Source organism: Hyaena hyaena, unplaced genomic scaffold (genome assembly GCF_003009895.1).
Source record: "Hyaena hyaena isolate Hyena2069 unplaced genomic scaffold, ASM300989v1 scaffold_60, whole genome shotgun sequence".
Taxonomy (NCBI): Eukaryota; Metazoa; Chordata; class Mammalia; order Carnivora; family Hyaenidae; genus Hyaena; species Hyaena hyaena.
This window is the reverse complement of record NW_024080692.1, coordinates 3,655,303-3,683,292: the sequence shown is the minus strand read 5'-3', so window position 1 is coordinate 3,683,292 and position 27,990 is coordinate 3,655,303. Positions and strand designations below refer to the sequence as shown.

At 45.2% G+C, this 27,990-nt stretch overlaps 1 protein-coding gene across 3 annotated transcripts; it reads left to right on the top strand.

The window, feature by feature from the left end:
* Positions 1-1,425: 1,425 nt before the first annotated feature.
* MCUR1 (mitochondrial calcium uniporter regulator 1) lies at positions 1,426-27,990 on the top strand. 3 transcript variants are annotated; one of them, XM_039231840.1, is made up of 9 exons: positions 1,426-1,948; positions 10,424-10,561; positions 13,788-13,891; positions 14,379-14,480; positions 15,906-15,947; positions 17,205-17,276; positions 21,720-21,773; positions 23,630-23,744; positions 27,271-27,990. In XM_039231840.1, the coding sequence occupies exons 1-9, from the start codon at positions 1,540-1,542 to the stop codon at positions 27,333-27,335; spliced, it is 1,101 nt and encodes a 366-aa protein (XP_039087771.1). In that variant the 5' UTR covers positions 1,426-1,539; the 3' UTR covers positions 27,336-27,990. The 3 variants fall into 3 exon arrangements, with proteins under 3 accessions (XP_039087771.1, XP_039087770.1, XP_039087772.1); XM_039231839.1 differs by lacking the exon at positions 27,271-27,990 and adding an exon at positions 24,993-25,177; XM_039231841.1 differs by lacking the exon at positions 27,271-27,990 and adding an exon at positions 24,800-24,969.

Sequence of the window (27,990 nt, the reverse complement as noted above, 5' to 3'; positions counted from 1 at the left end):
CTTTGTCATTAACTAAACACTACTCAGGTTCCACAGAACTGCTTTCAGACTGGACTTTCAGACTTCCCTATTTCTCTCTGTATGGGCCAATTTTAGCAAAACTCCCTATAAATCAATTTCACCAGGATCTTCCACCTCCGTATCACCCTGATCACCCTGATGGGCAAGAATCCTATCAGGTTGGTTTAGCCAGAATCCATCCTAATCCTGATGTTTCCTCACAGTAATTTCCTATCCCCGCGCTGCTCTGCGGCTATGAACTCCCACCTGTACCCTGCTGTGTTTGAAGTTGACCCCAATCTCTCTCCCCCACTGCAAAATTCCACAGCAGTTCTCCCTAGACCGATCCAGCTAATTCCCCACCCTTGGATAAAGTTTTCCTTACTGTGCATTAACAAGTGTCATTGAATAACTTTTTCCTTAACGAGGGATAAATGCATATATCCACAGAAAGATTTACATAAGAATGTTTATAACAGCCTTATTCATAATAGCCCCAAACTGGAAACAAACATGTCATCAATTTAGTAAGATAAGGGCTGTTGATGCACTTTGCTAAATTGCTTTCCCTACCAGTTCTGCAAATGTGTAACTCGTACCACTTACGCAAGTGTCTACTTGCACCTTAATATTTTTAATTATTTATATTTTGATAACTACTGAAACCTTTCTTCCACCTCTTCCAAAGCCATATGCACTCTCTTCTCTCTTACCAGCACTTTGTAGCTCTTATGGCTCATCACGTGTTCTCCTTCCATCATGTATGTGGACATAATGTAAGTGTGTAAGAAAACTCCCGGAGGAGAAAAACAGCTCATTTTTCTATCTCCAAGCCTTGAGCCTTGCGCGTTTTATTCCATCGCTCAGGAAACGCCTACCGAGGTCTCACAACAGACCGACCTGTAACCGAGACAGGTGCGCGAGGCGTCCAGAAAGTTCACTGAACTGAACACCACTTAGTGTCAGATATCCTCCGCCATCAGGTCTCAGTTAACATACATGCCCCACGTTTTAAATTCCCCAGATTGTGTACTAATCCGGAAACAAAAGCTCTGAAGTTTAGCCTTTAAAATGTATTGGCTAAGTCAGCGCCACTCCCTCGGCCCTGTCTATTCCTTAACGTGCACCCAAGGGCCACACTTTGGAGGACTTCGCACAGAAAACTCACCAGGGCAGCCTGGTGGTGCGGGGACTTTTCACCGGACTCTGAAGGGCGCCAGAGTAATTAATTTCTTTGTAAGGACACCGCAGCACTGCATATGCAAATCGTGGCCCCGCAGGCAATCCGGATCCGGGAGCGCGCGCCGCCTCCACCCCGCAGAGCCGGCCCGGGGCTCGCCCCTCTCGCGGAGTCCGGGGCCGACCCCGCCCCTTGCCCCGCCCCGCCCCGCCCCGCCCCGGCGCGCGCCCGGAGCCCGGCGGCGGAGCAGGAAAGGGCGGGCCGAGGCCGCCGCCCGCAGCCGCCCCGGCGTCCGACGCAGGCCGGCGCCGCGCGAGGGGCGGCATGAGCGCGCGGCCGGGCCGGTGACCCCCGCGGCGATGGACTGCGGCTTCGTGGCGGGCCGCCGCCGGCTTCTGCTCTTCCTGCCTCCCGGCCGCTGCGGGAGCCCCGGCAGCCGCGGCGTCCCGGCGCGCCACTGCCTGTCCGCGCTGCCCGGGACTTCAGGGGCGCTACGGCCCCGCGCCCCCGCGGCCGGCGGCGGCGCGTCACGTGCCTCCCCGCTGCTCCTCCTCCTGCTCGTGCCCTCCCCGCGCCTGGCCGCCGCCGCCTCCCCGCGCCGGCCCCTCGCGGACCCGGAGCGCTCGCGCGCGGGGCCCTGCGTCCCCCCGGCCGGCCGCGGCGGCGCCGGGAGGTGCCTGCGGGGCCTCGCCCCGGGCGTCGCTTCGGCCGCGGGCGCCCTCCGCCTGTGCCACAGCCGAGTGGCCGCCCTCGCTTCCTCCCGGAGAGGTGAGGGCCGCGGGATGCCGGTGAGGGGGCGGGCGGGCCGGGGGCGGCTCTGGCTTGGAGCTCCCGAGCTGGGCGGGGGGCGGGTGGGGGGAGGGCTCGGCGACCCACGGGCCGGGCCAGCCGAGGTCGCCGGGCGCCTCTGGGGCGTGGGGACGAAGGTCCGTGCGGCCCTGCCCTGGTGACCCGCGGAGGCCCGGGCCCCAGGTGTGTGCCGCGCGGTTGGCTCGGGCCGCGCGCAGGGTGGGGAGCCGCCCGTGGGCGCCGCCGCCGCCGCGTCCTTCCCGTCGCGCCTCCGGGGGCCTGCGAGCTTAGCGCCGTTGAATTTCCGACTCTCGTGGATGTTTTTTTTTTAAGTTGGTTTATTTTTAAGAGAGACGTAGAGTGAGCGGGGGAGGGGCTCCCTAGAGAGCTAGCCCTAGAGAGCCCTAGAGAGGGAGCCCTAGAATCGGAAGCAGGCTCCATCCAGGCTCCCAAGGAATTCACAAACGGTGAGATCTGACCTGAGCCACCCAGGCGCCCCCCCCCCCCCACTCTAATGGATTTACTAACTCCTTAAGCACTAGTTGCCTGTTCTGCGTTTGGCACTTGTCTGGGTCCTTGCCGTGTATATCAGCTGACAAAATCTCGGATCTTCACTGTAGCAGAGGAGATGCTAGGGCTTGACAGCTGTAACTTACACATAACACATGTAATTTACATATAGGTATGTAATCTCGGTATGCAAGGGATACATTCTGTAGGGGGGAAGAAAGCAGAGGGGGTAAGGGTGAGGACGGGAGGTGGGCCTCTAGCTATGTTATCCGAATAGGTTTCACTGAGAAGGTCGCATTTGATGACATACTGGAAGGTGAGGGCAGTCACTGCCCTGCTTCAAGATTAGGGAAGCCTAAAACAGGCTCAAGTTTACCAGGCGGCAGATTGTTCATTCATATATCCATCATTTGCGGTAACCTTTATTCATTAGCAAAAGGCAAAAATATCACTTTGGGCTATACGTACGTAGCAGTCAGTAGCCATCAGTAGCTACACTGGTGGCTATTTATTTATTTATTAATCCCGTGTTCCTCAGTAGTCATGCCCAGTAAATGTTGACTGCGTCTGAAATGTAAGAATGCCTATGGCTGGGGGAGAAATTGACTGGGAGAGGAAGAAAGTGAAAGAAGGAAGCTTTACATGTAAACGGTGTCAGTGTCCTGCATTAATTTTGACTTAGTAGTGACTTTGGTCTTTATTTCAGTACTTTTGCCTTTTGCTCTCTTTTTTTCCTTTTTTTTGACAGGCTGGTAACTTATGATTTATTTTCATTTCATAATTAGAGATGATGGGGCAAAAGGGAAGAGTCTTCCTTCTCATCTGTTTTCTGACCGTGTGTCAAGAAGATTAGTCTCTTGACTGCTGGATTAGTCTCAAAGGATCTCGTTCTTCACGGCGTGAGGATGGATGCCGAAATATGGGGAAACAGCCCAGACACGCTTAAGGAGTGTGTGTGCAAATGAGTTTTTGTTCCTTTACCTCCAGCCTCATGATGTGTTCCATGCCAGGGCTACTGAGACTTAAGGATGTTCCGAATAGGAAGTTTGTGCTTGGTTTCTGTTCAAGGTCAACTTTGGGCTTCTTTTGTGCGTATTTTTATTATCCTTTGGATAGCCTGATGGTCCCTGCAAAGGAGAATTACACATTCCACTTTAGCGTAGCTCCCATTACTTGCTTCCTGGTTATTAGTGGGAATTCAGAGTTCTTGGGCCTCCCTTTGTTGTCACAATAAAGGAAGAAAAATGAGTCAGAGGTGTTCCGAACGCCAGAATATTGCTCCTCCCTGGGCTATGCCCTTGGACAGAAGGCAGGATGGCACTGAGCTTCCTTCAGCAGGGCTTGGCCTGCCAAGTGACAAGTGGCCTGCTCTTTTCCCCACTTTTTTTTTTTTTTTTTTTTTACAAATAGTTTATTGTCAAATTAGTTTCCACATAACACCCAGTGCTCATCCCCACAGTGCCCTCCTCCATGCCCATCCCCCCCTCCCCCCCACATCCATCAGTCCTCAGTTTTTGTCACCATTCAAGAGTCTCTCGTGGTTTGCCTCTCTCCCTTTCCCCCACCATTTCCCCCCTTCTTCTCCCCCTTGTTCCTCCATCAAGTTCCTCCTAATCCTCCTATACGTGCAAACATATGATATTTGTCCTTCTCTGCCTGACTTATTTCGCTCAGCATAATACCTTCCAGTTCCATCCACGTTGCCACAAATGGCCAGATTTCATTCTTTCTCATTGCCATGTAGTATTCCATGGTATAGATAAACCACATCTTCATGATCCATTCGTCCGTTGATGGACACTTAGGCTCTTTCCATGTTTTAGCTATTGTGGAGAGTGCTGCTATGAACATTGGGGTACATGTGCTCCTATGCCTCAGCATTTCTGTATCCCTTGGGTAAATTCCTAGCAGGGCTATTGCTGGGTCATAGGGGAGTTCTGTTGTTAGTTTCCTTAGGAACCTCCACACTGTTTTCCAGAGGCTTTTCCCCACTTTTCAAATGGCAGTCCATATTTCGTTACAGTTGGAATAAATTCCAGTTGTTTTAGGATGAGAAAAAAATCTGCAGTGTCTAAGTTTGGAATTAGCTCTTGCTTCAAAAGTAATTGGGATAGTGTATTTAGGGGGTGTGTGTGTCTGAGAGAGAGAGATGTTTTAAATCACACAAATGATTATTTTGTTGGTGGAAACGACATTCGATACTAGAAAAGTCCATCACTCTTCACAAGCCACCTCTAGATTCCAGTGTTTTCAAGCTCCGTGACACATGGGATACTTCGGCACAGCTGAAAAATGGGAGGATAAACCTCTAGACAGCCCCGTGAGAGATTCGTTCATTCATTTGTTCCCCACTGTCGTTCCTTGAGCTAGGTCTGTTCTGAGTCAGGCAGGCATTCGTGGCCCCTTCTCTCAGAGGCCGCTTTTATCTCAGGGCTGGTCATAAAGGGTGAAACAAGACCAGATTTAACTGAGCTAACTTCTGTGAAAAAGAAAGATCATTGGTGAAGAAGGGAAAGGAGTTGATTTCAAATTTTCTTACTAGACAGTCCCCTGATCCAGATCATAAAGTTCTCTTAAACATTTTTTTTCCTGGGGGCACCTGGGTGGCTCACTCAGTTAAAGCGTCCAACTCGTAATTTCGGCTCAGGTCATGATCTCATGGTTTGGGAGATCGAGCCCCACGTTGGGCTTGTGCTGACAGTGCGGAGCCTGCTTGGGATTCTCTCTCTGCCCCTCCCCTGCTCACACTCTCTGTCCCTCTCAAATAAACAAACACTAAAAGAAAAAAATAATACTTCCGTCCTGCAGTATGCCAGGCCTTCTGCTAGATGCTACCAGTGCGCACACGACTCAGACTGGCTGCTCCTGGGACATTTGCACTAATAGATGACACCGAGGTGGAAATGATACAGGAAGTGCTGTGATAGAGCTCTCTGAACTGGGCTGAGGACACAGAGAAGAAGCCATCAGGCTGCCTCCAGACCTGGGCGGAGCTCGCAGACAGAACCCTACAGTGTAGCGTCACGCCCCGCCCGGAACATAATCTGTGCTTGGCAGACTGTAAAATTAAATGAAGAAGCATAGAACGATTTCTTCAAATTTACCAGTTGAAAAAGGGGGGCAAAGCGGACTTAAGGATGGAGTACCGAGGTTATAGAAGTGCAGTGCAGCTTAGGAGGCTGGGAAGAAAGCTGAAAGGGCAAGCGTGGGCTAAATCAGGACAGGCTTTGTATTGGTATGCCTTGCCCAGGCCCCTCCCCCCAACTTTTTTTTTTTTTTAAGTTTATTTATTTTGAGAGAAAGAAAAAAATATGAGTGTGGGAGGGGCAGAGAGTGAGGGGAGAAAGCGGGCTCGAACTCACGAACCTTGAGATCATGACTTGGGCCAAAGTCAGATACTTAACCAACTGGGCCCCTCACGCGCCCCTTGCCAAGGACCTTGTTCTGTAGGCTAGTGGTTCTCTGGAAGTAAAGGCATTTGTTTGTTTGTTTGTTTAACCATTAAGCTCACACCTACATATAATAGTTGTTGCATTTTATATTTCATCTGCACACAGCGTGTGGCACAAAATGATTGTTGGATCTCTTGTGCTTCTCTGGATACTGACCGACCCTCTTTGCAAGGCAGGAACCACCGCTGTGGGCTTACAGACAGGCATCAGATCTGGAGGGTCCCGTCCACGCCACGTTTTTGCGTACATGCAATTGCCTTTAAAATGTTTAGAGGTGAAGGATTGACTTTAGGAGCTCATTAGCAGAACTATCTTTCTGGTTACTTAGGGGTCTTCCCGAGAAAACCTTTGAACTCTCTCTGAGTTAGTAGTGACTGTTCTTTCTTCTACCACTCTCCTCCAAACCTGGCATCGTAGAAAAGTATGGGCAAATATGAGGCAGTGTTTTCATACAGCTATGTTTATTACACTTAGATGAAAGGGTTTTTTTTTATATTGTTCATCTCTTTTTTTTTTCTTTTGCTTTGAAAATGTCTTTTATATCATGGTTGTAATAGTTAGGAGTTGTTATGTTTATTTTTTTTTAATTTTTAATATTTATTTTTGAGAGAGAGAGACACAGCATGAGCAAGGGAGGAGCAGAGAGGGAGGGAGATACAGAATCTGAAGCAGGCTCCAGGCTCTGAGCTGTCAGCCCAGAGCCCGATGCAGAGCTCGAACCTACAAACCTTGAGATCATGACCTGAGCCAAAGTCGGACGCCCAACCGACTGAGCCACCCAGGTGCCCCAGGAGCTGTTAATGTTTAAATGTCCTTTCTTGACAGAATTAATAATTGGCATTACTATTGTTACATATTTTTTAAAACTATTTTTATGGTTCATGAAATACAAAAAGCCAGAAAACCTCGAAACAAGTTTACAAAATGAGTGGGATCTGTGACTAAATGCAGGGAAATTCATAGAAAAGGTGGTATACAAATTGTTAGGACACCTCTCTCTCAAGATAGGCTTTTGCAGAGACATCACAAAGAATGAAAACTACACACCAATACCTCTTAGGAATAAAGACACAAAAGTCCTCAGCAAAACACTCAGCCAGTCAAATCCAGCAATACAGAAGGAAGGAGTATGTGCATCGTGACCAAAGGAGATTCTGTCCCAGGAGCTGCAGGCTCGTTTTAACAACTGAAAGTCAATTCACGTACTGAGTTATTTTATTATTGAAAAAAATAAAGAAGAGAAACCATGTGATCATCTCAGGAGACAAAGAATTTGACAACACTCAGCACCCTTTCATGAGAAAAAGCACTTGACAGATTAGGAATAGAAGGGAACTGCCTCACTGGTAAAAGGCATCTGTGAAAAACCCACGGCTAAACATCATTCTTAATAGTGAAAGACGAACAGTTTCCCACCACAGATCAGGAGCAAGGACTTCGGCCATCGCCATCTATGCAGCATTGTACTAGAAGTTCTAACCAGGGCAAGACAAAAGACATCCACACAAGAAGTAAAACCATCACTGTTTACAGATGACTTAATCGTGTACATAGAAGACTCGAAGGAATTCACTAAAAAACTATTAGAGCTAATTAACAAGTTCAGCAACATTGCAGGATACAAGATCAAAATTAAAAATGCAAAAAAAAAAAAACAAACCCAAAAAATCAGTTGCATTACTCTACACTAGAATGAACAATCTGAAAAATCTCAAAAACAATTCCCTTTATAGTAGCATCAAAAAGAATAAAATACTTAGGGATACATTTAACATAAAAACCCATAGGACTTATATGACACTTGAACAATACAGGGGTTATGAGTGCCAACTCCCACACAGTTGAAAATCTGTGTATAACTTCCCAAAAACTTAACTGGTAATAGCTTACTGTTGGCCAGAAGTTTTACCTAATAGACAGTTATATAAAATGTAATATTTTATATATTACATGTGTTTTATTCTTACACATGGTGTAAGCTAGAGAAAAGAAAATGTTACCAAGGAAATCATAAAGATGGGGAAATGCATTTACAGTACTATACTGTAAAAATCTGTGTATAAGTGTACCCATGTGGTTAAAACCTGTGTTCAAGTGTCAGCTCTACTTTGAAACCTACATAACATTATTAAAAAAATTAAAGACCTAGGGGCACCTGGATGGCTCAGCTGGTTAAGCATCTGTCTTTGGTTTGCGTCATGATCTCACAGTTCACGGGTCCGAGCCCTGCATTGGATTCTATGTCTTCCTCTCTCTCTCTCTCTGCCCCCCTCCCACTCGTGCTCTGTCTCGGTCTCTCAAAAATAAATAAGTGTCAAAAAAAGAAGAAGAAATTTAAGACCTAAACAAATGGAAAGACATCCTATGTTCATGGATCGTATTTGTACTCCCCCAAACTGATATACAGATTTAAAACAATCTCTCAAAGTTCCAAGTGTCTTCTTTGCAGAAATTGGTAAACTGATCCTAAAATTCATTTGGAAATGCAAGGGATTCAGAATAGCCAAGGCAATCTTGAAAAAGAACAAAACTAGAAGACTCCTTTCCTGATATAAAAACTTATACTATGGAGCTACAAGTAATCAAGAAAATGTGGCACTGCTGTTAAGAACAGATAGAAATCAGTGGTATATAGTGGAGAGCCCAGAGATAAACCCTTACATTTTCAGTCAATTGATTTTTGACAAATTCCAAAGTAATGCCAAAACAACTGGACATCCACACGCAAAAGAAGTTGAACCCTCATCTCACACCACATAAAAGTTAAATGGACCAAAGACCTAAATATAAGAGCTGAAACTGTAAAACTTTTAGAAGAAAAAAATAGGTGTAAATTTCCTGGAATTAGCCAGTGGTTTCTTAGGTACGACCCCAAAAGCACAAGGAACAAAAGAAAAAAATAAATAGAACTTCATTAAAATAAAAACCTATCATGCTTCAGAAGGCACCATCAAGAAAGTGAGAGCCAGCCCACAGAATGGGAGAGAATATTTCCAAGTTATATAAATGATAAGGAATTTGTGTCCAAAATGTATAAAGAACTCTTAACAACCAACTCAATAATGAAAAGATAACCCAGTTTTTTTAAGTGGGCAAAGGATCCGAATGGATATTTCTCCAAGGAAGATACACAAATGGCCAATAAGTCCATTAAAAGATGCTCAAGATCATTAGGCATCAGAGAAGCGCAAATGAAAACAACAGTGAGCTACTCCTGTTTATCGCAGCATTATTTACAACAGCCGAATTATGGAAGCAGCCCAAGTGTCCATCGACTGATGAATGGGTACAGAAGATGTGGTGTAGATATACCATGGAATATTATTCAGTCATAAAGAGAATAAAATCTTGCCATTTGCAATGACATGGATGGGGCTAGAGAGTGCACTGCTAAACGAAATAAGTCAGAGAAAGACAAATACCATATGATTTCACTCAAATGTGGAATTTAAGAAACAAAGGGAGGAAATGTGAGAGATAAGCCAAGAAACAGACTCTTAATTATAGAGAATAAATAAGTAAATCCCATAGTTGAAGAGACATCTAAATATAATAATAGTAAAATAAAACTTTATACCCATTAGGATGATTATAATAAAAAAAAAGCAATTACAAGTGTTGAGAATGTAGAGAAATTGTATCCCTCGGACACTGCTGTTGGGAATGAAAAATGGCATAGCCACTTTGGAAAACAGCCTGTCATAACCTCATAGGGTTAAACACAGTCACTATATGATGCAACAGTTTGAATCCTGACTATCCAAGAGAATTGAGAACTTGGTCACACAAAATCTCACAATAATGTTCACAGCAGCAGCATTCCTAATAGCCAGGAAGTGGAAACAACTCAGATGTCCTTCAACCAAGGAATAGATAAGACAAAAATAAGTATATTCCTGAAACAGAATGTGATTCGGCAATAAAAAGGTATACAAAGTGCACTTAATTACAAGGTAGGTGAACCTTGAAAACCTCCCCAAAGTGAAAGAAACCAGTCACAAACACATCCTTTATGATCTATTCCTGTGAAATACCCAGAGGAGGCTAATGCATAGAGACAGAAAGTAGATTAGGGGTAGTGTGGGGGTCGGGGAGAACGGAGATTGGGGCGTGATAGCTAAAGGGTCCAGGATTTCTTTTTAGATAGATGGAAATGTTCTAGAGCTGACTGTGGAGAAGGTTGCACAACTCTGTAATTATAGTACAAATTGAATCGAACAGTTGGAATGGGCAAATTGTTATGGTATGTGAATTACATCTCAATAAAGCTGTTAAAAAAAAAAGAGAGGTGCCTGGCTGGCTCATTCAGAAGAGTATTCAACTCTTGATCTTGGGGTTGTGAGTTTGAGCCCCACCTTAGGTATAGAGATGACTTTAAAAAAAATAAACTTAAAAAAACCCCAACAGGTGGCTTTGGAGGTATGCCACATTCTTTCACGGCTTCTGTTACCACCGGGACCTGTTTTGAGCTTTACTGGCCTTTCCATTCTAGAGCTAAGCCTCTCTGCTGGGAGCCTGCAGCTGGAGCGCCGGAGAGATGTGGAGCAGAAAAGGGGGGACTTCGCCTCTTGCGGGAACAGGAAGCTCTACTTCGACACCCATGCCTTAGTGTGCTTACTCGAAGAAAATGGTAATCCTTTGCACCAAGTTCAATGCCACGCTATAAAATATGACTTCTCATGATCTTATCTAATTTCTTATATTATTCTTTGATTTCTAAGTCTACAAGGTAATCTATTGGTCAATCTCCATTTTTTAAGTTCTTATTTTTTGCTTATGGGCATTTTCACTTTATCGGTACCATTGAGACTTTCCCCACCCATTTTCTCTCTGTCCAGAAGAATTGTATTTAAAAAAATCTTTTTTAATGTTTGTTTATTTTTGAGAGAGAGACAGCTTGAACAGGGCGAGGGCAGAGAGAGAGGGAGACACAGAATCCGAAGCAGGCTCCAGGCTCTGAGCGGTCAGCACAGAGCCCGACCCAGGGCTCGGACCCACGAACCACGAGATCATGACCTGAGCCGAAGTTGGATGCTTAACCAACTGAGCCACCCAGGCGCCCTAAGAAGTATATTTTTTATAACATCATTCTAGAAGTACAGCGTTCTAGATAAAAATTTAGACACAGTTAACAAAGCTCAGACATGGTCCCTCTGACAGCTGTCTGAGGCACAGAAGTGGTAGTTTTCTTACTGCGCATGTTGTGTGCTTTGAGAATTTTTATGCAGTTAAAGTTTTGCTGAGCAGCAATTGCTAATAATTCTAACTTGTGGCATTTTTTATGGTAACATTCTCTTATTATTTTTTAAATGTTTATTTTTGGGAGGAGAGTGTAGTGGAGGAGGGGCAGAGGAGTGGGGGGGATCCAAAGCAGACTCCAGGCTCTGTGCTGACAGCTGCAAGCCTGATGCGGGGCTCAAACCCACAAAACATGGGGTCATGACCTGGGCCAAAGTCTGACACTTGGCCACCTGACATTCTCTTTTCACACCAGTTCTCATTCCTGTACTGTGACTCTGCCGCACTGTGTGGCCATCCCTCCGGGCCGCCCTCGGTAGCCATGCTTCCGTTGCCCAGGACACGCGACGGCATGAGTTCTGTGCTCGTGTGGGGGCGTGGGAAGTCCTGGGTTCAAGCTCTGCCCGGGGCCCCGCTGCAAAGCCAGGCAGCTCTGTCATCCTTCCCAGGTGCCAGCTCCTCATCTCATCGGTAGCGTCGGCACAGTAAGAATTCCAAAGACCCTTTTGAGAAGTAAAGGAAATACGGTCAAGCGCTGGGTCATAACTTTCACCACGTTCCTTCTCAAAGTTGAAACAGTAGGCCTTTCTTTCACCAGAAGGTCTTTCAGCTTAGAACTTAAAGAAAGAAAAGTATCAGTGAGAGGAGGGGCGTAAGAATCATCTCGATGAGCAGAAGTCTTCCTACTTTCCCCTCCTTTCTGCGGGCCTTGTGTTCTTGCACTGAAAGTAACATAATGTAAAAGGACACGTGCAAGATAGTGGAGAGGTTTCGCCGCGTGCAGGTGGTTGGTGATGGCGGGGAAGCGGCCTGCATTTCGCTAAGTGTAGCTGCAGTGGCCGTGAGATGGCCGCGGAGCTACCTCCTGCTAACAGGTGCGGTTTATTCCCCCCCCCCCACAGGTCGACTTGCTTATTTATTTTTGATAAATAAAAATTGTTCATGTTTAAAGTTTTAAAATGTGATGTTTCGATAGATGTGCTTCCTGCTTTTCTTGATTTCAGACCTTGACCCTGAGCGTTCGCATGTCTCAGGGCTGGTGTTGGTAGGACCTTGCTGCCCGGGGGGGGGGGGAAATGAGGCCTCTCCGGGGAACGATCCAGGTCCGAGGTGCTGTAGGGTGGGGCCCAGAGGACCGGGCCGGGAACCTCCCACCCTCTGCCCTTCTCTTCTCCGCACGTGTCTCCTGCCGGAGAGAACTTCCCATTTGTCTGCAGCTGCAGCAGCCCTGATCGTGAATTGTTCTCTCCTTCTGACAAAACATTCACTTGTACCTGGTAACCCAGTAGCGTTTTAGGCCTGACTGACTCCTGCTTTTTCTTATTCCTCTTTCCTCCCTCGGGTGGTTATAATTTAAGTTTGTGGAGTTTCTTATCAGTATAAGTTCTCTTCCGGTTTCTCTTTCTTTTTCATTCATCACTGCCAAACTATATTTAACTAGGAACGCCTCATGAAGTTTCAAAAATTGCAAGGTGCATTTTTGTTTTCAAAAAGTGGGGAAGGCAGAAAAGAAACAAACAACCAAAACTGTTCTGAATCCCAGTACCCCAGAGCTAAAGAGCATTAACATTTCAGTGGGAAACCTTTTGGATGATTTTTCTAAATGTGCATGACCCACATGTTGAAAACTAAAGGATTTCTAATAAAGTGAAGGGAGTAGGTCTTTGGAGGCCCTTTTTGTCTCTTTCAAATCTTTGCCTTTGGTTTTTAAAACTTTTAGTCCTGTGCTTCGTCAGATCCAAATTGTATCAGTTACAACTTTATTCAAACATGCTTTTAATTACACAAATCAGTAGATTCTTCTGTAGTCCTTATGGATGGAAGTATTTAATAGAAAACAATTACTCTCCAGGGACTTGATTTTAAGCATTTTTATTAGGATTTCCAGTGTGAAATGCGAATTACCATCTAAAGTTATTAGAAACTAACACTGCTGAGTTGGATGTTAATATAATTCAGTTCAGTATCATTTACTGAGTAGCAAAGAATATTTTTTTTCCAGCCTGGCCCCGTCTCCACAAGTGACCCAAGACACCTGTAGAGGAAAAATAAAAGAATGATTTTATCTTAACATCAAATAAATTAACAGCTAAATTACTAGTTATCCTTATGTGGTTGATGAGTTGACGGATTTATGCAGGCTGTAAAATAATTGAGCTTTCCTACTTATGTAAATGATTCTTTACTTACACGTACATTTTAAAATTCATGAAGTCATGTCAACCTAGAAAATGTAGACCACACGGAAGAAAATAATAATTACCTAGGATCTTTGTTAAATTACAAAAGCAGTGAACGGTATCTAATTTTGAGTCTTGCGTTCCTTCCCTTGACCCCACACGGCAGGCTTCCTCTCTGTCGTGAGACAGTCTCTGGAAGCGTGATTTTGGCAGCAGGATGGGATGTTAGGGGACACCAGCCCGACCCTTGATCTTACATGGAGAAACAGACTCCGAAGTGTCCAGCTTGTCCAGAGTGACAGACACACCACACCCTGGACACGCTAAGCTTTCTGAATTCACTTTCTCCCTTTCTGTGAAGTGTTTTTTTCCCTGTTTTTTGTTTTTTTTTTTCTGACAAATGGAGACTCCAGAGCGTGACTGTGTGTGTTCGCTTAGGGTTTACCACGCAGCAAGCCGAAATCACCGTCTCTGCATTGGTCAAGATCACGGACACCAACATGGATATCGTCTATAAGGATATGGTCACGAAGATGCAGCAGGTTAGCTTTGGGCCCCGCAGCAAACGTGAAGTCTAAACCTGGGATGTTATTTGTGATACATGTTTTTGGATAAAATTCTATTGACAAGCACATAGTACTTTGAACCACAGTTGAGAGGCACGTGATTCCAGTGGTATACAAAATACATACTTGAAGCTGTTTTGTCAGCTGTTCTAGAATCATGCTGGAAAACTCCCTGTGCGTGAACACGGGCTGTTCCCGTCCACCAGCCTTACACGGAGACCTCATAGCCGTGTGTTCCCGAGCGGCTGGCCCTCAGACTGCCACCCTTCTAATTGTGGCTCACTTGATGATACTGGACTTGAGTCTTTATCAGCTTCCTTTTCTCATCAGTAGAGCATGACCTTGCCGAACTTCCTTTCTCATGTCCGCATTCTTCTGGTTTCTCTCAAAGGTGATACCAGGTAGGAGGCGGGTGTCCTGGGCCGGCCCAGGTTGTTTATATGTTTTGTTTCTCTCTTCCTAGGAGATCACTGTTCAGCAACTAATGTCTCAGATTGCCAATGTGAAAAAAGATATGATTATCTTGGAGAAGAGTGAATTTTCAGCCCTCAGAGCCGAAAATGAGGTAAAACTAAAGCACCCCTCGTACTTACAGAGAACTAACGTGCAGAGATAAAAGTGTACCAGAGTCGTGCTCTCAGGGGGTGTGCACTCCCAGTGAGGTCAGGAAGTAGATTATTGTTGGGACCCCAGAAATCTGCTGACCCCCACCCTGCTAGGAAACCACTGTCCTAACCTGTGACACCACTGACCAGTTTTGCCTTTTCCAGAACTTCATCCGGTAGAAGCGTTCAGTGTTTCTTGGAGCAGTAGATTGTTCTTGTCCACTGTCTGTAGGATCTTGCACATGTGCCCCATTATTCTCTTGGGACGGACAGTGGACCCCTGAACAGCGTGGGTTTGAGCTGAACAGGTCCACTTAACGCAGTGCAGTAAATGTGTGTTCCTAACATGGATTCCTATCCCAGGGTGCCTGGGGGACTCAGGTGGCTAAGCGTCTGACTTCAGCTCAGGTCAGGATGTCACAGCTTGTGAATTCAGGCCCCGCATCAGGCTCTGTGCTGACAGCCTGGAGCCTGGAGCCTGCTTCAGATTCTGTGTCTCCCTCTCTCTCTGCCCCTCTCCTGCTCACACTCTCTCTGTGAATAAAATTTCCTTTTCTCTGGCTTACTTTACTGTAAGAAGATAATATATTACACATAGTACGTGCAAAGTATGTGTCGTGCTATAGGGAAGGCTTCCAGTCAACAGTAGCCTATTAGTAGGTAAGTTGGGGGGAGTCAAAAGTTATACGCAGATTTTTAACGGTGTGGGGGACCAGTGCCCCTAACCTCTGCATTGTTCGAGGGTCAAGTGCACATTAGAATTGTTTCCAGTTTGGGGTTCTTGTGAACAAGTGGTTTGTAAAGTATCCCGTGGTTTCTAAAGTGCAGCGTGTAGGGTCAACATTTCAGTAAGTGCTATGTTTGCATCCTGCCTTTTGTTTTCAGTCCCAGTTAGAGTTCCACCGAGGACATCCACTTATTACTGGTTGATCCTACCCTTGTAAGAAGCCTTCTAGTAAAAGATTCCTTCTTTTGCTAGAAACTGGTAGAGTTTGAAACTCTCACATTTGACCTTGAAATCAGCTACTTGAAGGCAGAATTTGTTAAAAATGGAAGGAGGTGTTAAAGCAGGGTCTCTGGAGGCAAACATGTATGTTAAAAACCGTTGTATTACTGATTTTACGTAACTTTCAAAATGAATTAAAACTGATCTCAAAGGAGGCACATGCGTGGTCTTACCGTCCAGCATGATAGATTTCTGGGGGGGAGGCTGTTCAGTTCATGTTTCATTCTGGATACAGCCAGGTTCACGTACACTGGGGAAAGAATTAGGAAAACTCGTGCACAAATACGTGTTCTCGTGTGTTTTTATTATCAAGTTTTCTGTATTTTTTTCCTAACCTTCTAAACATAGCCTTGACTTTTTTTTTTTAATATGTTTTTAGAAAATAAACCTCGAGCTACATCGGTTAAAACAACAAATAATGGTAAGATCATGATGCCTGTGGTTTGTTTGCAGTTACATAAGCGTAGTGATAAATATAACGTCAGAAGCGCTTTAGTTCGGTGTTAATAATTTGTGGAATAGGTCTCAGAAGTACACACTGGAAGGTTTAGCTAAGGACATAATCACTGAAGAAACGAGTGATGTCTGTAACCAAATTCATTAAGAAAATTGTGTTCTAGGATGAATTAAGTCATTTTCAAATAAAAAAAATTTTAAGTAGCCACATGGAACCTTTAGATTCTCTTAGAAAAGACTGGCCTTAGGGTGTTGAACTTGAAGGTGTTATGCTGAGCAAAATAAGTCAAGCGGAGAAGGACAGATACCATATGTTTGCACGTATAGGAGGATTAGGAGGAACTTAACGGAGGACCATGGGGGAGAAGAAGGGGGCAAATAGTTGGGGAGAGGGAGGGAGGCAAACCATGAGAGACTCTTGAATGCCAAGAACAAACTGAGGGCAGATGGGGTTGGGGGAGGGGAAGGGGGGTGATGGGCATGGAGGAGGGCACTTGTGGGGATGAGCACTAGGTGTTATATGGAACCCACCTGACAATAAACTAAGAAAAGAAAACAAAAAAATAAAAACAATATTCCATATGTAACAAAAAAAAAAAAAAGAAAAAAGAGAAAAGACTGGCCTTAGAGAATTACCTGTGGTTTTAAAATGCTTCCTGTCCCAGCTGTTTGATTTTTTTTCCCCCCCAGTGGAAAGGACATGGATGTTAAGGAAGAAAAGGTTCAGGCGAGTGTGAGAAAGAAGGCTTTATTTAAACTAGAATTCAGTATTTTCTTTCTTTGAGCCCAGGTCTGTTTTCCAGAGCTGTCCAGGGAGCCTTAGCTATAAATTCTATGGAGATTACACTGGGAATCTTGAGGTTAAAGTCAATAGTAACCCACTCTGGACTGACTTGAGCACAAAAGGGGATTCTTTGTATGTACCACTGGGAATTCCCACGACAGGGCTGGGCCCAGCCGTGGCTCGACCCGGGATGGGTCTCTCGACCCGGGATGAGTCTCTCGACCCGGGATGGGTCTCTCGACCCGGGATGAGTCTCTCGACCCGGGATGAGTCTCTCGACCCATGGCCCCATGTCTCCGAGAGCCCCTGCCCTCTGCCCCGGGCCTCAGCTGGCCGCCCCGGGCAGAAGCCGCCCGGCACTCTCCTAGGCCTCACATCCTGTGGTTTCCGTTTCTCACTGTGGATTTCTTTCTTTCTTGTCGTTTGCCCTCCTCCTAGGATGAAGTGGTCAAAGTCCGAACAGATACCAAATTAGAGTTCAATCTAGAAAAGAGCAGAGTGAAGGAATTGGTATGTCCCTTTATTAAAAACAGTGCAAATTCATTTCCTTGCAGGATGGTGTACTTGGTCAAGCCTGGGTTTGTATACAGTTCACCAGTACTGTTAAACGTACTCTTGTTAGATGGTTTTCTCTTTAATTCTGATTTTGGCCTAGAGCTTAAATTTGATGCTTTCAAAACTAGCATTAAAATGAAAATTTTGGAAGGGGTGCCTGGCTGGCCCAATCCGTGGAGCATGTGACTCTTGATCTCCGGGTCATGAGTTCGAGCCCCACGTTGTGTGTAGAGATTACTTAAAATCTTTCTTAAAATCTTAAAAAAAATTTTGTTTAAATTAAAATCTTGGTCAAGTCAAGTTTGAATCTTGTTTCAGAGAGACTAAATTATGTGTCACTTAGACATTAGCAGAGAAACCAAACTCAGTCTTGCTCTGTTTGAGCCAACTTAAACCTCCACGGGTCCTGATTCTTCAAAAATTAAGTCAATGATCTGTCTTGAATATTAAATTATTAATAGCAAATTCTACACTGAAATTCAGGATTAAAAAATATTTCCATATAGCCTTTTTTTTTTTTAAGGTTATTTACTTTTGAGAGAGAGCATGAGCTGGGGAGGGGCAGAGAGAGAGACACACACAGAATCCAAAACATATGGCCTTTTTTTTAATAGAGACATTCTTTTTTTAATATTTTATTTATTTTTGAGAGAGAGATAGAGACAGCATGAGCAGGGGAGGATCAGAGAGAGAGGGAGGCACAGAATCGGAAACAGGCTCCAGGCTCTGAGCTGCCAGCACAGAGCCCGACGCGGGGCTCGAACCCATGAACTGTGAGACCATGATCTGAGCCGAAGTCGGATGCTCAACCCACTGAGCCAACCAGGCGCCCCTAATAGAGACATCTTAATGGCTTTATTGCATTGTTTTGAAATGCAAATTCTAAATGCTTCTTTAAGTTACGCTACATTGAAGCTTTTAATTAGGAAGAGTATTTGTATACATTTGTTACGAAAAAGATATCAGAGTAAGTAAGCTGACTGGTACACCTGTACAGTACCTTGTGGGTACCGTACGGGGACCCAAGAAAACTGGAAATAGAGTTCTGCTCCCCTTGCTTTTTTCAAACATGATACAGATAAGTTACTTTTACCCCTCAGAGCTTTCACAGTAATATCACGGACATCTATACATTATATTAGTTTCAGGCATGCAACGTAATGGTTTCATATTTGTATGCACTGCAGAACTGTCCCCACTGTAAATCTGGTCACCATCTGTCATCACACATCGTTACAAAAGTTTTTTCTTGCAATGAGAACTTTCACGATCTATTCTCTCAGCATCTTTGAAATCTACAATATAGCACAGGTACCTGTAGCCGCCGTGCCATCCATTAACCACACCCCAGGACTTCACAGTGGTTACAACTGTAAGTCTGTGGCTTTGGCTCCGTTTCACCCACCCCCAGCTCCCACCTTTGGCAACCACCGTTCTGGTCTCCGTGGGCTCAGGTCTTGAGGTGTTTCTTTTCTGTTTGGGGGGGGTGGTTTAGATTTTAGATTCCACATGTAAGAGAGATCATACAGTATTTGCCTTTCTCTTAGTTAATCACCCAAGGTCCATCCATGTTGTCCCCAGTAGCAGATTTCCTTCTTTTTCATGGCTGAGTAATATTTCATTTTGTATATATACATATATAGATGTATATAGATGTATATACGTGTCCATACATATGTGTGTATATATGTACATAGGTCACATTCCTTTTTTTTTTTAATGTTTATTTATTTTTGAGGGAGAGATTGCACAAGTGGGGGAGGAACGAAGAAAGAGAGAGGAAGACAGAACCTGAAGCAGGCTCCAGGCTTCAAGCTGTCAACACAGAGCCTGACAGGGGCCTTGCACCCACAACCTGTGAGATCATGACCTGAGCCTAAGTCAGATGCTTAACCAAGTGAGCCACCCAGACGCCCCCTATACACCACATTTTCTTCATTCACCCATCAGTGGACATTTACATCTTCCATGTCTCCGTGATTGTAAATAACGGTTCAGTGCATATGTTCCAATAAAGATACGTGTTGAGTTGCCTCTAGCGATTTTTAACCCATCCATCTCCTTCAGGCTTTATTTGAACTTGATAGCAATAGTTAGATAGATACCTTCTTTATTCTTAGGATAGTGAGAAATAGGGGGTACAAAGCATTTTTCACAGACAGAACTGGATACACTTGGAGAAACCGAGTATGCACCGGTGTTCATTCTTTTTATCTTTCACAATTTGTAACCAAAATGTGCTACAATGATAAATGAAGCCAATACTGAAATGTAAATAGGTACTTTACTTTGGAACTGTGTCTGGATTTCAGGAGTTAAGCTGAGCATTGTTGTGCCAAATAATTATCATGCCCATGTCACCTTTCTCATCTTTCTCAACCGTGAAGATGAAGTCACCTAGCACCTCTAAAATATTTAACAATCATTAGCATCTGATCAGTTTCTAGAAGAAGAGAAACTCTTTTAATTATGTTTGTCCCTACGGGTTGTGTACCTAGCAACAAATCTAAATGCACTTGATTTAGCCCATAGCTAACCAGGTAGGGAAGAAGTTCATCCAGGAGATGGAAGGGGTGGGATTGATGAACATGGGCTGAAGCCAGTGAGTTTATGTGGTTTATTAACCTAGCTGAGAAGTAGTTCTCCGTAATCCTGAACTTGGGCAACCTTGAAGTACAGGCATGTTATCTGACCCTCCGCTTCCTCGTTTAGTAAAGTTACAATTCTGGAGCGCCTGGCTGACTCAGTAGAGCATGCAACTCTTAATCTCAAGGTCATGAGTTTAAGCCCCACATTGGGCATGGAGCCTACTTAAAAAGTAATAATAAAATTAAATAATCAAGTTATAATACTGATTCACTTACAGCCAGTTTCAAAAGCAGTATAGCCTATAAACTACTTTGGGGTGCAAGGAGATGGAGTCACATAGAAGTTATTTTCAAAACCACAGCAGTGTCAAGGTTCGGCTGTTCTTTTCTCTTGAATCAATACTGACTTGGGGAAGGAAGACTGGAATCTTAAGGGTTTGCGGGAAAATCCAGTCCACCCTGCCCTCTTGTGGTGATTTGATGCATAGCTCTTTCCTCTTCTGAAACCTTGGCACACAAAGAGGAGATGAGCTTTCTTTGGTCCTAAGCTACTCCTTGGTTTGGGGGTTGAGTTTTTTTTTTCTCTTGGGGCGCCTGGGGAGCTCAATCAGTTGAGCGTCCGACTTTGGCTCAGGTCATGATCTCACAGTTTGTGGGTTTGAGCCCTGCATTGGGCTCTGTGCTAACAGCTCAGAGCCTGGAGACTTGTTTTGGATTCTGTGTCTCCCTCTCCCTTTGACCCTCCCCTGCTCACGCTGTCTCTCTCTCTCTCCCTCTCTCTCTCTCCCTCTCTCTCTCTCTCTCTCTATTTCTCTCTCTCTCTCTCTCAGAAATAAATAAAACATTAAATTTTTTTTTCTTTCCCCCCTTTTTTTAAAAAAAATTTCTGGGCATTACTGTCTTTATACTCCATCCCTCTGCTATTTCCAGGGGGAACTTTTATAGCTAGAAGGTTTCTAGATACTAAAGTATCAGTTTTCTCCCCAGAAATATTAATTTAGTGAAGAATTAAAAGCTAATTTTTCACTTAAATGATAGGTTTTCAGTAGCTCAGTGAAATCCTAATGCCCATTGCTGAGGAACTGTGTACGAATTTGGTCTCAAGGTCAACAAAATCGTACTACATCTTTGCATAAACATTAAAAGCCAAAGGCAAGATACCATTTTGATTCTGGGTAGTGCTAAGGCAGTTCCTTTATTAACACTGGACTGTGACGGCACCCAAGTGGGTTGTTTAATTAGAACCAACATGTGACGGCTTCGTGCACTTCTTATACCAATGTATTTACATAGTATCTTTAGGCAATATCTGTGTCACAGAATAATATTCCTCGAAACTAATTTTCCCAGCTCTATAAAACTCCTATCTTTGTCTAAGCCTCAAGTAGTGACCAGTTTTGTAATTGTGAAGGGATAGCTCCCAAACGGCATCGTTCCCAGCGTTTTTCGATCCTCTCAAAGCCAAAAAGCATCTGATTCAGCAGCCATGCAAATTGGTCCCCTTGTGGGAGGGGCCTAAGACATCACATCGAAGTGAGAGCCGGAGATGGAGATGGTGGGGGGTGAGGTGGAGGGTACAGGAGGGAAGCCAGGGAGAGAAGATGGAGGGTGAAGAAAGGATTCCAGATACCGGAGGGGTGCGTGGCTGGAAATGAGAAGGTTGGGAAAAATCGCCTAAAGGAGAGGGGGGCCAGCAGGCTGCTTGAGTCCAGAGGTGATCTCTAGTGTTCTGAAGTACTGAGCCCAGAGGAGGAGGAAAGGGAGAAAGGAATAAACCAGAATCTGACCTGGGTTACGTGTTTGTTTTCAGTATTCGTTGAATGAAAGGAAGCTGCTGGAGATGAGGACAGAAATGGTGGCGTTGGTAAGACATAGACCGACCTTTCTTGATGGTTCTGTTCATCTCTGCTTCACCCCCACGCGTGGTTACTGTCGTTTGTGACGTCTTCCAGGGACGGTGCGTGCAGGGTTAGCGTCCGTGGGGGTTTCCTTTTCGTTGTGCTAAAGCACGCGTGAAATCACCACCCGCACCGCTTCCCGGAGGCAGTGGCCCACTCACATCATTCCGCAGCCGTCCCTGCAGAGCTCTTTACCCTGGAGAACTGAAGCTGCCCGCGACACACCCCCGTTCCCCTCTCCCCCATTCTACTCTGTCTGCGGGCTTGCCTGCCCTGGGGACCTCGTATAAGTGGGGTCATACGGCATTGGCCCTTTTGTGACTGGCTTCTTTCACGCAGCATAATGCCCTTAAGTTCATCAGTGCCGCAGCACGTGTCAGAATTTCCCTCCTTTGCGGAGGGAGCACATTTAGATGATCCGGTCAGTGGACACGACCGTTGCCGCCACCTCCTGGCCGCTGTGAGTAGTGCCGCCCTGAACGTGGCTGCGCGCGGACCGCTGTGGGGGCCCCCGCGGTCAGTTCTTGGGGTACGCACCCGGAAGTGGAGTGTCCTGGGATTTTTTTTTGCACTTACTCGAATATTTGATTATTGCCATGAAAGTTTAAAGCTCAGTGACTGAAGAATAATGAAGAGCGGAGCTTTATGTTGTTGAGCTTCTGGCTGGCATGACTTTTTTCCCATCCTGTATGACGTGGGACCTCTGCAGCTTGTAAGGCGCTTCCATCAGAGAATAGTAGAAGATTCCTCCGGAATGTTTTCTACTCATCCGGGCTCTTCTCTCCTTATTCATTTCCTGAATCGTTAGCTGTAAGAACCACCAGTGATCACTAGGGAGGTGAGGGACCCCCTCATGCAGTCAGAACTCTGCATATAACTTTGACTCCCCGAACACACACTGCCGGTAGCCTGCTGGTGACTGAAGGCCTCCCGATGACATCAGTAGTCAGTACGTATTTTATATGTTGTGTGTGTTATATACACTGTTCTTGGAATGAAATAAGCTGGAGAAAGAATGTTATTAAAGTCACAAAAGAAAATGCGTTTACACTACTGTACTGGTAATTATACTTTTACAAGTCACGTAAAAGTCAAGTGTTGTTCAAGGGTCCATCATAGTCACCTGTCCTAAGATTTTTAGTGAATTATTTACAGTGCTTTTATGCATTAATGAAATACTACAACTCCTTTATAACATCAGCCAGACTCACCACCGTTTAGGGGTGGGTTATGTATCGAGTGTAACTTTATCATATGTAGAAAAGAGCAAAAATAGGCCGTCGCTATAACCGAGCCTCATACTAATAAAACAGTTGGTGTTTGAAGTGAGAAGAAGAAAACATGAAAATGTGAATAGAAATTGTGTCGAGGCAAAGCACCATTGCTTTTTCTCTAGGATTGCGTTCCCTCTCCAAAGCATTTTTTGCCTTGCTCTCATCAAGAGGAATTTAGAAGGATGAGACACATTGTCATTGAGGACAGACTGGCTTCGTAATGTTCACCTTAATTTGTAGAACAGTCTAATTTACAAAAGCGTTTTTCCACGTGGGTTATCACATTCAGTTGCCCAAACACGCTGGTTTTGTTTTTGTTGGTTTGTTTGTTTGTTTTTGCTTTATTTTCAAACAAAAGGCAACAGGCGCAGAAATATTAAAGGCCCTGATTACGCACACAGTGTGAGGACAGAAGGGCAGCCTGGCCTACTCAGTCTTACCCCAGCTTTCCCTCCAACTGCACCCAGCCCGGGAGGGCCCCTGGGGGGAGCCAAGGGGCCAGAGGTGTCCCGGCTGGTTTAATGCTGTGCATCTCTCGGTTTTTAAAGCATGCCCAGCAAGATCGGGCTGTCACCCAGACCGACCGGAAGATAGACACTGAGGTCGCCGGCCTCAAAACCATGCTGGAGTCGCACAAGCTTGACAACATTAAATATTTAGCAGGTAAGCCATCTTGTGTCGAAGTCTTTCAGACGAGCTAGAAATTAGTAAAATTGAGGAACTAAGTCAAAGATGCCCCACTTCATGGATTCTAACTCCTTTTTTTTCACATTTTAACATCTCTGACATTAGAAGGCATCTTACAATTTCTGACAGTATCACACTGTAATTGGCATTTCTTCCCTGAGTAGTTCAGTGACGTGCTTTACAGTGGGCGGAGCCTTACATTTTGTAAGTTACTCTCATTGAACAGTAGCTACTTACTTGAAATTTTTTTAGTGAGATTTAAGACAGAACGTTTATGGGTGGGGTAAAAGGCTTTTGGGCTGTGATCTCTCTGCTTCAGTTGGTTGCACTCCTTGTGAGGAGATAGTTTGGTTTTGTCATTTTTGAGCCAGGAGAGGAAATGAAGACTCACGTATAAATATAACTTATCCATCATTGTAACTCCTATTTAACATTTTGGTTTAATCAGTATTTTCAAGTTATAATAGCATTTTGAAGTGGAATTTTGTCCGTGAAGTTTTCAAGGGTGTGTCCCTGTAGCATACATATGCTTTGTGACCACAGAATTTCTGTGATTCTCAACTTCATTACAGAGTTCTGTTGAATATTGGATACGTTTGTACTTTGAAGATGATGATTTCAGGGAGTGGACGGATTTATTTGTTTTCTTTTTAATGGTTTTATATTTATTTTTGAGAGCATGCAGGCAGGGGAGGGACAGAGAGGGCGGGCACAGAGGAGCCAAAGCAGGGTCCACACTGACAGCAGTGAGCCCAACGTGGGGCTCCAAGTCACGAACCGTGAGGTCCTGACCTGAGCCAAAGTCAGCCGCTCAAGTGGCTCTGCCGCCCTGGTGCCCCAAGGAGAGGAGTGGGTTAGTGGGCGGGCTCGTGGAATGTGGCACATTAACGGACAGTCCAAGTTTCTTGGTTGGTTTGTCGTTTTGCTTGGCGGCTAGGTGGGTGAGCATCCGTATGTTTTCTTAATGAGAAGTTGTTCCTTAAGTAGCTCTTAATTAATACTATGCTCGATTTCTTTCTTTTTTCTTACAGGGTCTGTATTTACGTGCCTAACAGTAGCTCTGGGATTTTATCGCCTGTGGATGTAATAAAGTGTCTATTTAAAGAAATCCTTATCATTTCGCCTTAAGAAAACCAGATTGCTGTCCTCCCCATTCCCCACCCCGACCCATTTCCAAATTTTAACCTTGGTTTTGATTTAACAAATATTATTTATTTTATGCAGATTATGGACATATGACCCAGGAAAGAAGTCAAGAATTTCATAATTGTTCCTTTCGTCTTTTTTGTCTCGTTGGCTCTGTAATGCTGAGCGGTGGCGGACAAAGCGCAGGAGACCCCGCTCAGCTGCACCAGTGAATGTGGTCTAACCTGTGGGACATCCCAGTAGTAAAGATTTGCCCAACTCTCCACAATTTTAAATCTTTTGTCAGAGGATTTGGGGGTCTCCACTTAAAACGCACAGCGTCTTCACTAAGTGCTGAAGAATCACTGAAACTAAGCCAAGAGCACCAAGTCCTCTTTCCCTGATGACTCGGTCCTCAGCATCAGCCAGTCCCCACGTTAGGCTGCTGTGTCTCCAGCCCCGTTAGTTGGGGCGTTGATGATCACCTGTACTGTCCACCCAGAGCAGATGCTTTTCCTCTTCATTTCCATTGTCTTGGTTATCGTCGTGGGTATTCTTTATATGCCTTCCATCTAGAAAATCTTGTTGCCTAATGCAGTGTTGTAATTGTGCTGCGGATTCTGTCTGACGTCACAGAGTGCTGGATTTCTCCCCCGCCCTCTCACTTAGTCTCCATGAGGTGAGAACTGTAAGAGACTCCATTTGGGGCATTGGCTACCTAGAAAACGTGCTGATTCTCGGCATGGAAGTCTAGTGACATGGTCCCCTCCCTTCAGTTCTTCTGCAGCAGTATCTAGATCTCTAGATGGCGTATGCACTTTTTACACACGTCGTTCTGTAATGAATCTGCTTTAAAATTAAAGAGCTATCATGCCAGGTCATCATCCAAACCTGGGCCGATTGCTTTGGTTGTTAAAGGCATTCTTATACCTACGTTACTTCTGTTTTTTAAAACAATTTCCTAGATACAGATGGGGTCCTTTTAGAGAGGCACATTCTCATGTTACTTGAATGACTGGTATGGGAGAGGATAAGCTTCTTTAAAATGAAGACATGGAGGGCATGTTTTCCATCTTTCTCCGCAAACACATGTGCACGCGATCTGGTACAGTGGAGAAGCTAGAAAGACTGGTGTTGGTCAAGCTGGCAGAAGACATCACCCGTCGTCACTGCACCAGCCACATTGGCAGACAAGTACCTTTGTCCTTTGGAGTCATTTCTAAACTTCCAACAGTATAAATCATTGTCTTTTTTCAAAACACGCGTTTAGCACAGAGATTCTGAACTCCAGATAAGTATGAAAATCAAGTACGTGGGCATCAGCGGTATCAGATTCAAAGTGAATATAATTTAATCGTCCTCAGCTTGATCCAGAGTGATCTCAGCTGCTCCATAAAATATTGTAGCAATATGTTCTTCCCCTTTCAGGGAAGGAGCCCCGGAAAATACTGCTCCTTTAGCAGTTGCCATGATTATTAAAGATTTAAGCAAATGGCATCCCATTAAGACCACATTTGCAACTACTTAACGTAGATGTAACTTTGGTTAAGACTGGCCTGGAGAAAGGGGCCGGAGCGCAGACACTCTTCCAAAATTAGGAGAATCCCCAAGAGGCAAAGCACTGTAGGCAATTCTGCTTCAAAGCAGACAATAACTTGTGTAGGTTAAACAAGTGAAATGACCTTACTTCCTGATAAAATATTTTTTTAGGTAACATTCGGTGAGGTGACATTCTGCCGTCTGCCAAAGTGCTCCGAATGACTCCCGCACTGTTTCATAGTGGGCCGTGTCCGTCCCTTGAGCCGGGGCGTGGGTGTTGCCGGCCACTCCTTGCGGTTCACAACAGCCTCCCCATCCCTTGGGTACGGACGCAACCTTGGGAGCCACAGACTCGCCTTTTTGGTGGCTCAGATTACACCATCCGTGGGGGTTACAAGGGCTCGGGCCCTGTTGTCTTTGGTCACAGGTGTTCTGTTTGGAAAGCCCATGAGCCATGTGTACAAGCGTGCCCTTCCCGCTGCCGGCGGGCCCGGGCTTCTGCGAGCAGCGTGGCCGCTCCCTGTGCTCGCCAGGCTGGGAGGGTTCAGACCACTTGGGAATTTAGGCCTCCGCCTCATTTCAGAAGGGGGAAGATGCCCGGCACGGCTTGCGGAGAGCCCATGTCTGGGACCCAGAGCCAGGTGCTGCGAACGGCCCTGCAGGTACGGGCGCCAGAGGCACCTGCCCAGAGCAGAGCACCGGACGGAGGGTCCGTTTCTTTCCTCAAGGGCGCCTCTGCGGCCCTGCTTGCTTCTCTCGCCAGAGCCGAAACTCCAGATCCACTCCTTTCCTGCTCCGTTAATAAGCAAAGCCTGTCTGTCTATACGGTTCTTTCCAGGAAACAGGATTTTGATTTCGGGGCTGCCCTTGCTCCTTCAGCCGGTTTTCCAGCTTCATCTCTAACAGGACCAAATCCCGGCGTATTCACTTTTTCCCTGAAGTATGCCAAGTACCTCAGTGGAGAAGTCAAGTTCAAGAAGAAAGGCTTGACTCAAACCAGACATCTTGCTGGAATTTGTCTCGGAACACTAAAAATAAACACCCCGAGCCACAGCGGCCATGTCCCTGCCTGGGCTGTCCCCGGCTCAGCCCGTGCCCTTCCCTTTGTCGCCGCGCTCAGGATGGGAGCTGCGCCCCTGTGCCCCGGCCTCCCCCATCCCTGCCTCTGTTAACCATGTCTGCACGGGCCCAGCATTTCTCTTCCGCCCCACTGTGCTCTGTCCAAACTGCTGCCGTCCTTTCTGAACAAATCTAGAACTCCTGCCGAGGAAACCACGACTTTTAAAATACGTTTATCAGATTTGTGGCTTTTCCAACACCAAAGCAAGACAATGTTAAGCAGAAACTATTCCGTATTCTCTGTATTTGAGGATGTTCAGCCTTTCGTTGAGCTTTTATTTTGAAAATACCTGTCCTGCTGCAGATTTACACTCATGTTCCTTTGATTAGAACCCAAATCATTTGTTAACCTTTTCATTATTTAAGCAGACGTTCGATTACATTTTATTATAGAGTGGGTATAAGGTTTTTATGGTCTAAAATAAAATATGTGATTGTT

What these genes read in the sequence shown, in the direction of transcription:
- MCUR1 (XM_039231839.1), top strand. Translation starts at nt 1,540, where the DNA reads ATGGACTGCGGCTTCGTGGCGGGCCGCCGCCGGCTTCTGCTCTTCCTG. An exon ending in AGAGCAGAGTGAAGGAATTG is followed by an intron (nt 17,277 to 21,719) that starts GTATGTCCCTTT and finishes GTTTGTTTTCAG; the next exon opens with TATTCGTTGAATGAAAGGAA. An exon ending in GGACAGAAATGGTGGCGTTG is followed by an intron (nt 21,774 to 23,629) that starts GTAAGACATAGA and finishes CGGTTTTTAAAG; the next exon opens with CATGCCCAGCAAGATCGGGC.